The 15,994-nt window shown below is 36.4% G+C and overlaps 1 protein-coding gene across 6 annotated transcripts in view; it reads right to left on the bottom strand.

Moving 5' to 3' along the window:
• LOC140153659 (tetratricopeptide repeat protein 7B-like) overlaps window positions 1–15,994 on the bottom strand; it is a 76,796-nt gene that overhangs the window by 38,618 nt on the left and 22,184 nt on the right. For 3 of the 6 annotated variants that reach the window (XM_072176460.1, XM_072176461.1, XM_072176463.1), the window contains exons 4-5: window positions 6,556–6,582; window positions 1,465–1,595 (exon numbers count right to left, since the gene is read on the bottom strand). In XM_072176460.1, coding sequence (XP_072032561.1) covers window positions 1,465–1,595; window positions 6,556–6,582 — 158 coding nt within the window. The remainder of the gene's footprint in view (window positions 1–1,464; window positions 1,596–6,555; window positions 6,583–15,994) is intronic. The other 3 variants (XM_072176462.1, XM_072176464.1, XM_072176465.1) reach the window with 1 other exon arrangement.

The following is a 15,994-nucleotide window of genomic DNA, read 5'->3' as shown; positions in this document are numbered from 1 at the left end:
AAACACCCAATTGGGCGGAAAAGCACTTGACTTTAAAACTTCCGGTACTTACTGGGAAGTTACTGACCGATCAATAAATGGTCAAAAAACCCATTGTAATTTCAATTTGGAGCTTCAAAGACTCAAAAGCTTTATAAATCGGCTAAATTGAAAGGAAAATACATCAAATTACTGCCGCGGCCTGAGACTGGCAAAAGTAGCCCAATTTTAGACAAGTAGCGGCATGCTTTTTTGAGTAGCGGCAAGTGATCACCAAGTAGCCCAATTGTGCGCATAAGGCGCGGCGTTGGCATCACTACATGGGTCTTGCACATTTTAGGCTCTCTTGTCAAAAGGTATTAGAATACTGGCATGGAGCTTCACATACGGGGAGTGCGGATTAAGGTCATTGAACCAAAGTGGCAAAAGCATGTGGTGATATTGGACCATCCTCCTTAAGGGGGTACTACACCCTTATATATGTATATTATAGGGGCAAGGACTACAACTACTGCACTGAAAATTTTATTTCAGCACAGACAACAGTTGTGTGGAGTTACAGTCAAAAATGAGGGAAAACCAATATTTGATCAATAAATCAATAACTACTTGCTTTGAGTTGCTGAATTTTCAGTGCAGTAGTTGTAGTCCTTGCCCTATAATATACATATCTTACTTGTCACCAATGTGCTATAATTTTTGAGAAAATGAAAAAATAGGCACAAAATTGGCCAGGGGTGTAGTACCCCTTAACCCTAATGTCCCAAGTGCTTTTTGGCATATGGATTGAAAAAGAATGAAGGAATAAAGAGAGAAGATGAACAAAGAAGTAGTGGGTGGTATCAGACGCAACAAAGTTGTAAAAGTAACTTCCAGTAAAATATTTCATTCAAAACTTTGTGGAAAAAGTAGTTTGTTTTGGTGGGGATTACAACCCAAGAATCCATGCATGCCACAAACTAGGTTGGCGACCGGTAACCACGGATGTTTCAATGGCTACATGAATATATATCACTTAGGGCAATTGTTTCATCGCATCATTTGTATTAAATGTGAAACACTATGTATATCTACCTCGAGTCACCTAACCCACAAGGTACATATCTTACAAATGTATTTATTATTCTTCTATAATTTTGTTTATCATATATTATTTAATACTAACTTTTGTAAAGGGTGCCACAACAACACGCTCTGCATTCAGTGGCATCCTCATCATTTTCACCATATTATACGATGTTTGTAAAAGCATTTTTATATTGTAATTATTTGTATGGATGGAATTTGATGAAATAAAACTGAACTGAACTGAGCGTGTGCAGTGTTGGCTTAGCGTGGTTTCTTGCGTGTACATATGCGGCAAGTTGATCACGCGTAAAAGTATCTACACGCACCAAGTAACGCTAAGCTAACACAGAACACGATGAACTTCAAAGCTAGTGCCAGAGACTTGAGGTAGATATATAGACTATAAAAACATGTTACCTGTAGGTACAGAAGTGCTAAATCGCCAGCCTTCTCGTAGCATGCCAGAATCTCCATTTCTTTCTCCTTCTTATCCGGCTTCTTGTTATGCTTATGACCAGACTTATTGTTCAAACACTCTAAGCACATACCTAGTAGCAAATTTGAGGGAAAAAATAGACAATTCATTGAGTGCCCAATACTTGCATTGATTCTATAAGAAGCATGGATTTCTATGAGTTGGAGCTAAACCAAATGCCTTAATCAACTTTACACATGTCTACTACTTACATATTCCCCCTAAAACACCAGAAACTTGTTTAGCTTCATGTTTAGACACATGCCAAGATGTAGGATTTTCTCAAAGACAACCCCTGATCAACCTTAAGTATAAACTGTCCTAACCCAAAGGTACCTACCCCACTACTCATTGAAGTAGCAGTAAGATGCTTGCATGTAAACAGGCAAATATAAGTGTGTTGGCAATTTTTATGTTAAGTTCACCAAGATAAGTACTCAATGGAAAAGAAAGGCCTACAATGCATTCTGTCAGTATTTGGGGGAGAAAACTACTCAAAAAAAGTTATAACTGCTGACACCAAGAATGAAAAGTATGTCTAAATGATCCACAAGAAAATGTTGTATAAACAAACATCTGACCACACTATTTGATAAGTAGTAATAGTATGTCTGTACGTCGTTGGGCAGGAAAAACCTCCTATGTGTTTGTGGCCCTGAACATGTTTAAAACAAAACTGCCAACCAGTTACATAAGGGGTTTTGCTTTAAACATGTTCAGGGGCCAATAACACATAGGAGGTTTTTCCTGCCCAAAGACGTAGGTTGGGATTCCGAAAGGTGGTTTAACTTAAGCCGGTGCTAACTTAAACCTGGGTATAACTAGTCCCGGCTTAAGTCTAAACCTAGGTTTAAGTAATTATACGATTCCGAAAGCTCGGACTAGTTAGACCTGGGTTTAAACCTAGGTTTAAACTTAGACCTGGTTTAAGTAGTCGAATAGTACTAACTGTGGTGTATTCTATTATGCATATACACGGAACTTTGTGCATGGGTATGATGTTCCAATTTATTTGGAAGGCTATAATAGGCATATTGCGTAGGAAATTGTGAATAAACAGCGGGTAGTAGGGCCTAGAGTTGTTATCTTTTCATGTTTCTGAGTTTATTGATGAAAATGATATTTTTTCAAACCAAATACGGAGATCTAGAATCCACGAAAGATCAGTCTTAATTTACTAGCGAATTTCTGCAGGTTTTTTAACAACACTCACGTTGTATCATTGTATTTAGGCCTATAGGCCTAACAGTGATTAAGCTGAAATGGTATTTTCTAAATTTCATTTCTTGATTTTGCACATATAGTAGGCCTACCGGTGCAATAATTAAGAAGCCTGGGGAGGGTAAAATGGGGGGGGGGCTGTTTTGGCAAGCCAAAAGAAGAGCAAGCACATTTTACCCAGCTATTTTTGCACACATTTACGGGGCACCTTTTAATAAAACACTTTAGGCTTATCCGGCAAAGAGTATGAAAAATTGGGTTCCCACAAATTTGACATGGTATGGGGGCAAAAGGCCAAGGGGTGAGAGGGGGGGAGCGAGACAAACAATTTTAGCTGGCTGAAAGGGGCAAGCAATTTTTGGCAAGCTGTGAGGGGCATTCAAAGTGGCACGCCGTTTGGAAATTTCCGCCATTTACTAAATACCCAACGTTGAATCCGTTGGTTACAACGATCGTGGGGGCATCACGGTTTCTCTTTTACGGACAGCAGGCATAAAATAGCTATAATTACGAATATTAAAACAAAACACTGACCTATAATAATAAAAAGTGCAAAATATGTAGCATATTTTATTTTATTATCATAATGTTATACATGATACATAATCCATCACTTCAAATAGTGAGGAAGTAATTTCCATTTTTTAACCACCTTGTACATTAAATAAAACTAGAAATGATTGAATTCGTTTCATGTACAGTAGCATAGACGTTTGTTGTTAAGATTATGTTAGGCATACTGTCATGTCATGTCATGGGCGTCGAGCGTTCTAAAAATGGAGGAAGAACACGGATGTGAAAAGGTATGTCAGCGCCGCACATATGAGAGGGATGTGCCCCTTCAGAAATTGAAAAAAAAAAGAGCAAAATGAAGTCCACATTTTGACGTCATTTGGTGGACTCCATTATTTTTGGTTATTTTAGTGCAGATCTCAGAACGGCTACTACCCTGGTACTATTTTTGTGCTTGCGTTAATTAGGGGGCCTACTCACAAAACCAACAACAACAACAACAAAAACCCAAACATTTATTTGTGACTTTTTGATTAAGTTACCAAAATGTGAGGGGGACATAGGCCTACTCGGACATTTGATATTATTATTATGTCCCCCTCCAGGATTGATGCCCATGTTTGTTTCATACAGGAAAAGTAATGAAGCTATAGGCCTATTAGTAGACCCCCGGGGTAGACCCTTACGTAAGGACAAAATTGTTAATTCCGTTCTAAGACTTTTAAGTCTTAGAACGGAATTAATAATTTTGTAATTAAAAATTAAATTGAAAATTAATAATTAAAATTACTATAGTGTAATATGAAACGTGCAACGTACAAAACTTAATTACCTATCTTTGTCTTCATTTTCATTGAATAGTGTTGAAACTAGAATTCGGAGTAATAAATATGGATACCAAAAGTCTCATATGTTATCATGTTTGTGTTACACTATTAGGCTTAAAGGCCTATGACATTCAGCAAAGTAAAAAGTTTTCTGTTAGACACTTGTGATTGTACTGCTCATCGATCCTGTAGTCCAAACTTTGACGGCCAGTGGATATCAGCCGGGGATCACGGTTACTTCATCATGTAGATTCAGATTGTTGAAGTTCTGTAATGAAAGAAAGAAAAAAATAGACACTTATAGTTAAAATATAAATTAGACCTATATTCAAATCTTGTCTTTAAAGGTGGGTGACTTGATTGACAGCCTCACCCACCCCCCTCCACACACACCTGTACACTCTCAAATTTGAAATTTCACTACTAAGTATTTGTGACATCAAGTCTAAAGATTTGTACGAAGTCTAATTTCAATGTATGCATTATGCATTTTATTTCACAAAAAAGTGAAAATTAGAGCAAAATTGCGGCATATATGGCCTAGGCCTACTCATGATTTTGAATGCTAAGACTTGTTCAGTCTTTGATTTATTCGCTTTTTGTTTCAAGAAATTAGTACAATAGTGAACAAATGAATGATTACGATTGAGATATGTTTCATTTGTAGAACTTTGTAATGTTTTTTTAATCCAAAAAAAACCACCAGTGCTTTATTCTTACTAAAATCACCTGAAGTTATGGTGCATGGGAATCATCCGTAGGCCTATCACTCTGATTAGAAAACATTCCTCTTGATATGACATTGACAGTTTGACCTGTAAACGGAAAAAACAAAGCATAACATTTTATTTGTCACAGTTAATCAGTTGCAGTTTCATACAAAAATTTCAATTCAATAATGTATAAAAATTTACTTAGTATTAATATTTAGGCCTACATGATTATGATGGTATCTCAAAATCATACTTCAGTGAGCACTGAGAATTCTATAAAATTAATCAGTCACAGGAATGATGAGCAGTCTATTTTATATAGGCATATAGGCCTACCTGATAATATGCCTGTTTGACCAAACTTTCACAATAGGCCTACCCAAATACCCTAGCACGAGTCAGACAAAATAAACGTAGATTTCATATTAAAATAATCAATTAGCGGAGCTTAAAGTTCAATAATAAGCCTGGAACAGCCCGAGTCCAAGCCTAGCCAGCCTGTAATCATAGGGCCTGTCAACACATGTATGCCATTGCCCTATATGAAATGGTACAGACTGGTATAACTTAAGGCTAGGCCAGGGTCTAGGATGTTCCAAGCTTATTGTTGTACTTGAAGCCCGGCCTATAAACATGAACAAAATCCCTACATCTTGAAGAACATAGGCCTACGGAAAATGTCTATTTAGTAGGACTGTAGGTACCGGTACTGATAATTATGCAGTTTTGATGGGAAAAAAGCCCGGACTTCGATAAATAAGGGACTATTGAAAAAGATTTGTCCGAGCTTCGTTTGCTGATAAAAATCCACAAAGCCTCGGCTAGGGTATTTAGGCCTAGGCCTACATGTAATTTGTTAAGCCTAGCCTAATCGATTCCTAATCGACTAAAAACAATACCACAGCCTAAAATCGTCACCAATAATGAGTGAAGATTATCATAATTATATAGGGGCTTTTAAGTGGTATAAAACAGTATTAATAGGCCTATGTCACGAATAAGCCGACGTTTCTTACCTTTACGTGTCCCTATGCTATTTAATAGTGCCGTGAGTACCGGGTGTCGATATGACTGTCACTGCCGTGTACATTGCACTGCCACTGCCGTGTATTACACTGCTACTGCCATGTCCATGATTACAGCTATGTACAAGCTTGGCCGATCACCTCCGCTTTCAAACTCTGGTCACAACTCTTCTCTATTCATTACGGAACATAATCCTTTTATTATGACTTCCAAAAATTGGTTCTGTGGCACAATTTTCCAGTTGCAAATGCCACGAAGTGCAGTGGTCCGCTTCCGTACAAGCAGGCTTCCGTGATTGGCATGCAGATAAATGCACTTAAACCTGGACTTAAACCTACCCCCTGCCAGGTTTAAGTTAGACCCGGCTTTTGCGACTTTAGTACTCAGCTTTAGACCCAGGTTTAACTTAAACCAGCTACGGAAACGCAACTTAGGTTTAAACCTAGGTTTAAACCTGGGTTTAGCTAAACCTAGGTTTAAACCACCTTTCGGAATCCCAACCGTAGTACTTATCAAATAGTGTAGTCAGATGTTTGCTTATGCAACATTTTCTTGTGGATCAATATTACTTTGTCTACATGAACCCTGTATATTTATACATTCGGGAGAAAGACAACCTGCTGACATATTTCCCTATTTACACCAATTTTTGTCTAAATATTTTTAAATACTAGAACTACATGTATATGTGAATTTATAATTGTATCCAAAAATCAAAGAGAGAACTCTTCACCTTTGCCATACATCATCCATATATCACCTACAGGGAACAGAAAATAAAATGGATATAAGATTATTATATATTGCTGCAATTATGCAATTCTTATCAGACTGATGGCTGGTCAGAGGATGATTTAAGGAAGCCCCATCATGCACTGTAAAAGGGTTATCACTAGAGTTTCAACTGCCACTTTACTTTTCAAATCCCATTGAACTCTGTGCAAAAGATGTTGTTTTAGAATTGCCCGTGTGTCATTATTACTTGGTCGATTTCAGATCTAAAGTGATGTATGCATGAAGGATAATTCACACCTTCTGTAAATAACATAAAATGTGAAATCGACCAACTTTTAGAAGGTGTTTTTACTGTAAATATATCTGTCCAAATTCAAATTTAACCATGCACGTGTGTATGCAGTGGGCGGGCAGTGGTGTCATGTCCACTCACACAGCTGTGCTAACCGCAAGACTTGCTGGGAAGTGCTTAAATCATCCTCTGATGGCTGGTAATGGCAGGTGACATGGCAGGTAGCATGGCGGGTGATATGGCAATGGCGTCATGATGTTGAGTTACGTTGCTTTGCTATGCTTGCTTCCTTTGGCATCTAATATCTTTAGCAAGATTTTTTAAGCCAAGCATTATGGATGACTATGGTATGACAAACAGAACTGAACTGGTTGAGAAGAGCTCAGGTTCTTTGTGAAATTTGAAGAGGTTTGTGGACTTCCAGCTTATAGTACAATATGTAAGGCCAAGTAACAAAAATAACATGTATATCGTCCCCGCCCTCACCGATTTTTGGAGATTTTCAAATATTTTTGTTATTTTTCCTATTTGCTCCCTTACTTTATTTCTAAAATTGTTGTGATGAAAAGACATGTTCAGAAGTTTCTTCAAGCTAGGGGTAGGGCTTTGGGGAAATAACAAAAATATCTGGGGGCCTCCCTGATTTGATGATGTGTTGACAAACACATTGCAATTGCAATTTTCCACAGAAATGAATGGGAAAAAAATAACACAATAACAAATAATAAGGACCTCCCTCACCGATTTTTGAAAAAGTCCGGACGATATACATGTTATTTTTGTTACTTGGCCTAATGCAAGTTCAGCAACCTACATGTACAATACATGTGGCACCAACAAATTTGTTGCTGATCACATTTTTTATTTCATAAGATACAAAAGAAACTGAACACTTCTTGTGACCATTAAGGCTATCACCAATTTCAGGGTACCCATGTTCCCGGCTGTCCTAATTGGCTTCCCACATCAAAATTCCGGTTACGGGTTACCCAAATGCCACTTAAAAAAATTATAAGTGGACAGACATGCATCGTGAGGGGCCAAGGAGGCCATGTCCGGTGTGAGGGATACGGGGGCCTTCACGTAACTGAGGAGGAGAATTATACCACAACTTGTCAAGGGCTTATGATGCAGCCATCAAAAAAAGTTCCTCATTGTTGACCTGTTATAAGATTATTATATATTGCTGCAATTATGCAATTCTTATCAGACTGATGGCTGGTAATGGCAGGTGACATGGCAGGTAGCATGGCGGGTGATATGGCAATGGCGTCATGATGTTGAGTTACGTTGCTTTGCTATGCTTGCTTCCTTTGGCATCTAATATCTTGAGCAAGATTTTTTAAGCCAAGCATTATGGATGACTATGGTATGACAAACAGAACTGAACTGGTTGAGAAGAGCTCAGGTTCTTTGTGAAATTTGAAGAGATTTGTGGACTTCCAGCTTATAGTACAATATGGTCATTTTCACAGTAAAGGGTGTAACTTTTGATTTTTAGGGTCAAAATTTCAAACCACTTAAATTTGTTTCTGTTTACTGAAATCATGCATAGAAGCAACTTAAATTCCGGTAAAATAATGTTTCAAGGCTTAAACCTTTTGATTTCTAATAAAAAAATTGACATTTCCATAACATTTTGGTTAAAATCTAAGAAAAAATGTATTTTACATAACCTCAGAAAATTATGACATGAAAGCTGGAATACATGTGAAATCCCATTCCAAAGTAAGTCAACAGATATAAGTTAAATTTTATACCATGTTTTGCTATGTTTGTAATTGCAGTTTTGAAAATTTTTAACATCAAGTGTCATTTACAATGGAAATTTCCAAACCTTAAACATATTTTTTAAGTTTTAATTGGGTTCCTAAAATAATTTGAATGTCTAACTTCATGTAAAAATACTACTTCATGAAAGGAACCTCCCAGCCAAGTTTCACAGAAATTGGAGCTATTTTTTAGAATTGGCAATTCAAGCGATTTGTGTTTCGGAGGCTTCAGTTAACAACACAGGTGATCATAAAAGTAAAATATTTGGCTAACTACTACAAGTTGACATAAAAAAATAGGTAAAAAATATCACAATTACCAATTTTCATGCTTTGCTTCTAAGTATTGAATTTCAGTTGTGACAAAAATTAAATTATCACAGCAAGTCATTTTTTTGTTTCGGAGGCTTCATGTTAACAATTGTTAAACATTGCAGAAGTAGTTTTTTGAAAACAACAGTGTTGGGATCATCTAAGCTGTTATTTTCTTGTGTGTATTGAATCAATGATTCTATGCGGCAGATATTGTAGATTTATCACATGTTAATTTTTTTCACCCATTCGTTAAGTATGGTGTTTTTTGCATGTGAAGCCTCCAAACAGGCTTTTTGGGTATCAGTATATTTTTCAAACATTAACCATAATGTCCAATTTTTTTTTTTTTTTTACATTCTGCACATATCAAGTAATAATTACAATGCAGATATCAGTATGAAACACACCAATTTAGATATGCATAGATGATAATTAATCTTATTGTTGTTTCGGAGGCTTCATTTGTTTCGGAGGCTTCAATTGTTAACGGAAAGTTTGTATTGGGTCCCATTTTCAACGGCGATATATATCTCCACGATTTAAAAACATGTGACTTGAGGATCTACTTTGCTACATTTTGATAAATAGATTGGATGAGCTCTTTTATTTATATTTGCACAAGCTTGCTGAACAGTTTGTTTCGGAGGCTTCAAAAAGTTAACGGAAAAACGGCTCTTTGAAGTCAAGATTTTATAAAAAATTTAAAAGCTTGCAAATCGACTAATTTTTGTTACCCATTTCAAGCTAAGATAACAACTGTTATGAATCAAGAAGAAGTGAAGAAATAACCAAGAATTATGAACCAAAGCTACACCCACAAAGTTTGTTAACAATTGTTAACGGAAAATGAAGCCTCAAACGACAAATATCAAAGTCCGGTTCTCAAAAATACAGGGCTGTTCACAATTAAATCTAATGTGGCAGTGTTTACTGAACATATGACTGTACTTTCAGGATAAGAAAATTATCCATGAACTAACTGAAGAAAACACAGGGTTTTACAAAAATGTTACTGTTTTTTATAGTTTTTCAAAATGGCAATATTAAGTACATTTAAGCCTGCTAAAACTGAACGCAGTAACTCCCAGAGCTGATTATGCTACCCAAGGTAGCTGCTAACTAGATGACTTATGTGGCCAAAAATCATGGAATTCTGTGGCTTTATTAGAACACTATGGATTAAAATGTTAAAAATCCAAAGTTACACCCTTTACCGTGAAAATGACCATTATAATGCAAGTTCAGACAGCAACCTACATGTACAATACATGTGGCACCAACAAATTTGTTGTTGATCACATTTTTATTTCATAAGATACAAAAGAAACTGAACACTTCTTGTGACCATTAAGGCTATCACCAATTTCAGGGTACCCATTTTCCAGGCTGTCCTAATTGGCTTCCCACATCAAAATTCCGGTTACGGGTTACCCAAATGCCACTTTAAAAAGTGGACAGACATGCATCGTGAGGGGCCAAGGAGGCCATGTCCGGTGTAATGAGGAGCCTTCATGTAACTGAGGAGGAGAACTATACCACAACTTGTCAAGGGCTTATGACTCAGCCATCAAAAAAGTTCCTCAACGACTCTCCCGTGACAACACTCCAACCGAGTCACATGTCAACAATTCAGCGCTAGCCCATTAGGTCTGAAGATGCATCTTGTATGAGATGTGATACTGTAGTCAGCTCAAAACAGGAAGTCCAGATGAACAGATAAATATTTAATTTTACTTTATTTATCTACCTGGATGATTCCGACTATTTAGCATAATAAAATTGTTTAGCAGGAAATATTGATGTGCAAACAAGTCATTCCTTCCATTTTCTTGGCAACAGTAAGTTGGAAAAACTTTGAATCTTTGATGTTGAGTATTTTTATTTTTTTATTTTTTAATGTAGATGGTACTGAATTCTGCATCTGTATAATACGTGTACCCGTATTCCTGACCGAAATTCAACTGGGTACCCGAGCAACAATAGGTGAGAGCCTCAGTGACTGTATGAAAAAAAATTATAGCGATCACCTTTGGTTAACAAAACATAGATTTACACATGTATGACAAAACAATGCAATGGTTGGCAATGCTGAGGAATAGAGTAGTTGGTAAAGTCAAAGTGATTTGCAGCATACTGTTTGTTATCTACTGAGACATTTGACAGACCAAAGCACCATAAGAAACTATCAGAAATAAAATTTGTAAATATCAATCAATCAATAAATCCCTGACATTTATATAGCACTTAAAAAAACCAAGAAAACTTGCACTATTAAGGAGCTGGAGACACACACCTTGAGCAACCATATGCAAACAAATGAAAAGAAAAATATCACATTCATGATATCAATTTAAAAATATGAAATTTGCATACATGAACATAATCCCTATTAAAACACAAAACACATATCAAGATAAAAATCAGGCATTTTGTTGGACACTGAGATGAAATTACATACTTGTATAAAACCAGTGATCAAAGCTAATTTAATGTCAATTTCTAGGCACAACATACTTATACAGGAATGTGCATTCTCATTGAGAATGACAAAATAAAAGCATGCCTGCTATCTGCAAATAACATACAAGTCACCAATTCATACATGTATTTGTTTTAATACATACATTGTTTGCTTCAAGCAAAAAGTGTAACTTTAAGGGGGTACTACACCCCTCGATAAATTTGTGTCTATTTTTGCATTTTTCTCAAAAACTAATAACACAGCGGTAACAAAAGTTACGCATATTATAGGGCAAGGAATCCAGTTACTACACTGGAATTTCAGTGACCCATGACAAGCGGTTCATTATTTATGATAAGAAAAGAGGTACCGCTAGGATGTACCTCATTTCCAATCATATATACTGAACCGCTTGCCTTGAGTCACTGAAATTTCAGTATAGTTATTGGATTCCTTGCCCCAATAATATACATAACTTTTGTTATCGGTGTGTTATTATTTTTTGAGAAAAATGCAAAAATAGTCACAATTTACCACAGGGGTGTAGTACCCCCTTAAAATGACAGCATTTTTACAAACCACAATTATTTTATATTTAGAGGGCTGGTATCCCAGGGCTGGTATGTCGGTTACAGCATGCTTTGTCAAAAATAAGATTTGCTGTGTCTAATATAAATTAAGGTTTGCTAGTCAAATCTAAACCCAACCTAATTTTAACCATAACCCTAGTCCTAACCTAAACCTAGCCCTAACCCCTATTTCATAACCTTTGACACAGTGGGCGGACACCTTTATATCTGAATCTGATGCTCCATCTCCTCTGAGCTTTCTGACAGAAATACTTGTTTCACTAAGGGCCTATATCTATTTACCAGTGTGCACCCCCCCCCAACTGGCTTTCCCCTGCCAAGCTGCCTCTTACTGCAGCCAAAATGCTGAAGCTCCCATTGAATGTAGACTGGTATTTGGGTATGGGACTACATGTAAAAGTTTTTAGAAAATGATGTGCTTCTGAGCTATTTTATAAGCCTACCCTTGTAAATGTGTTTTCCTCCCAGAAATATCAAAATGCAAAAACCTGTTACACAACACTATATAAATGTCAAAAGAAATGAGACAATACAGTAAGGTGTAAAAGAAAACCAAAACTTTGAGGACACAGAATTATAATAGAAAATAATGATTTGCTTCCAAAAGTTTTACTATGCCAGGCTCTCTGAGAACATTTGAAGGATTTAGCAAATTTATGTTGATATCTATTTCATATAAATCATGCGCTCATGCAAATGTACACGTATACAGCGTTCGAAATTTTGGTTTTCCGGTTGCCCGGGACAACTAAAAAAGTCGCCGGACAACCAAAAATATTGATTCGGTTGTCCGCCGGACAACCATAAATCTAGCCAAAAGTCACATTTGTAGGCCTATGGACAACCAAAAACTTAGACGGACAACCAGAAATTGTAATCTGGTTGTCAGTGGGACAACCATTTATTTTTCCTAAATTCGAACACTGCACGTATATATACTGGATAAAAGTAACTTCCTTTTTTTTTTTATTAATTAATGTTTCACCAATATACAAATGTAGCTATCAATATTGGAATAAATGAAGGAGGTACTTTAGTACTGACAAATGTGTTGAAACTGAGACTAGTCTCCGGTTGAATACACTGAATATCTGTTGCTCATATAGCAAGTTGGTACCTTGTTCAGTTTTATCAGAGGAAACAAAATCCTGTACATGTACATGTACAAACCCACAGCTTATTTACCTATCCTACTAAAGAACTTGCATACATGTACAAGTTCACCCCTACCCACATAACCCTGAAAATGGGGACATGGGTAGAGATGTAGGAAATTGGGGACAACCTATTGCATGACATTATGCTTGAATTTTTTATTGCTTATGTGTAGGTATACCCTACTTATCAACAATCTGTAGTGGGAATTACAAATTTCAAATTCCTTGTCCTAGTGATTTTTACATTGGAACTGTGGACACACACCAATACACACTCAATGAGATTTTTAACATGAAATATGGGGATATAGAATATCCCCATTTTAAATGTAAAGTTCTGGAAGTGTGTATGGGTATTTAACATATTAACTGGGGACATTGGAACTGTGGACACACACCAATACACACCCAAATGAGTTTTTAACATGAAAGAGGGAAAAACGGAGTGCGTTCATATAAAATGTGAACAACCCCTCTCAAGTTCTGGAAGGGTGTGTATATAAATGTTTAAAGCCAATTTTAGCTACTTTAAAATGAAATGAAATAATAAGGAACCCTGAAAGTACATTGTATGTTTAATTCTCCCAGTCCTGGGGTTCTTTCAGATCTGGAAAAATTATTCTTGTGCAATATTTGCCACATTTCCCTTCAACATGGCAGGATTCCCACAGGAGTCAATTGGGGAAGTAGGGATATCTCCAATTCTCTTTTGATTACATGGGGGTGTGGCAGAATGTTGCAATTGGTCGTATGCCATGAACTGGGCACGCTAAAATGGGGAGCCATTTTTTGTCAAGTTTCATTCAAGTTTATTCTTAAAGTACTTGACTGTGTTCAAAGTATTTGGTATCAATTTATTGCTAGAGGTCTGCTCTAAAAATAAAACCATTTCCAGCACATTTGGACTAGGATTGCATTAGTGTTGCATTTGAACTACAGGGTGTCCCAAAAAAAGAGGCCCCACATTGCGCCCTCTTTTTCTCCTATTTCTGAAACGTTGATCAAATATATTTTGGTATGTAAAGAAACCCTAAATCGTTAGCTTTAATTAAACCAAAACAATTCTTTCAATCGGCTCACAATTTTTGAAGATATGCCCTCTTTAAGAAATGTACCTGTTTTTCACTCTGTCCACGGATGAGGTTTGGCTACATCAAAGATTTAAACGAAACACACGGTTAATGACATGGATAGATAATAGCATTAGTCTTGGGAAAGCATTCACTATAAGCGAGGATCACCAGCTAGCTTCAAACATCTTCGCAACCCAGATTACTGCTGCATTCGCAAGTATCCGGCAAGACAAGGCCTTAAGGATGGTATGCAACGCAATTGATGCAATAAGGACCAGGGCTGAAACCTGTATTCGCCACGGAGGCAACCAGGTAGAGGGCAGAGCAGCACAGTAAACTCACTTCAAAAGAACCAAAGACAAACTAAACAGCCCTTTTCAGGGGTACCTTTTATTCCAAAAAGAGAAATGACTTATGTTGTCAATAAAAAGAAAGCAAGAAACGAGAAAAACATAAGTAATTGCAAGTATAGCAAAAGAAGTCCCATCCCAGATCAATTTCGCCCAAATTAATGACACTTAACAAAATCCATAACCCATAAGCCCACCGGTAAAGCCCATTCCCTTAAATAAAGTTGTCATCGAGGAATGTTTTATATTCATGCATGGTATATGCACTTTTCAATCTTTGAAGTAGCCAAACCTCCTCCGTGGACAGAGTGAAAAACGGATACATTTCTTTAAAAGGACATATCTTCAAAAGTTATGAGCCGATTGAAATAATTGTTTCGGTTTATTAAAGCTAACGATTGTATGTTTCTTTACATACCAAAATATATTTGATCAACTTTTCAGAAATAGGAGAAAAAGAGGCGCAATGTGGGGCCTTTTTTTTAGGGACACCCTGTACAAGTGTAGGGAATTGAAGGAAAGGATGTATACAAACAAGCTAAGCATCATTCAAATGTGGTTATTCCAACAGGTTGTGTTCTTTATGTTGGAATAGATATGATACATGAAAACAATAAATTTGTACTTCGGGTTCAAGACCATGAAGACAATATGTGCTCAATATCCGCCTAATAATATACCATATTTAAAGTCACCCTGTATAGTACCATTTTGCACAGAGATGACAAATAATATATGTACTTAACAGAATGTACAAAGGGCCATTTAATTACATAGAAGAAAATGAAGTTTGTATTCCATGACTACACTTACTACATTAAACCTGTTTAATTTTGATGAATTTCGTACTAATGAGTCAAACATAATCACCCTGTATAATATGTTGATCACCCTGTATACTTAATATTTGAGTATAACTATGGGCAGAAACTCACGACTCATGTATTTCTCTTTCTAATTTACATTTTCAGTGATGAAATATAGGACTGCTACTTAAATAAAGAAGTTAATTGATCTTCAAATTATTTTTTTTGCATCAAAAAATACAGTCGAATTTGACCACCCTGCATGATCAACACAGAACACCACCAGTCGTCCCGTTTATGATTTGTTTTTGGGCCATTGTCATATTTTTTTTAATCCACATCTGTTTTGACTTGTACATTTTGGGAGAAAAAGATGACTCAGGTATATCAAAATTTCAAAATATGTATTTTTTTTAATGTTACACCCTATAGGAATTTTACCCGCCCTGAATATTGGATCTCTTTTTGCCGTATCTAACATCCTTGTAATAAGCTTTCCAAAAATATATACGTGTGTGCACTTTAAATGTAAGGAATAAAAGTTATGCTTACTGCAGTACATATTGGTGACGTTTATGTCATTTTTCAGTGTGTAATATTCATGACATACGACCAATTACA

The sequence above is a fragment of the Amphiura filiformis genome, chromosome 5 (assembly GCF_039555335.1).
Source record: "Amphiura filiformis chromosome 5, Afil_fr2py, whole genome shotgun sequence".
NCBI lineage: Eukaryota > Metazoa > Echinodermata > Ophiuroidea > Amphilepidida > Amphiuridae > Amphiura > Amphiura filiformis.
This window is presented reverse-complemented; position numbering and strand designations above follow the sequence as displayed.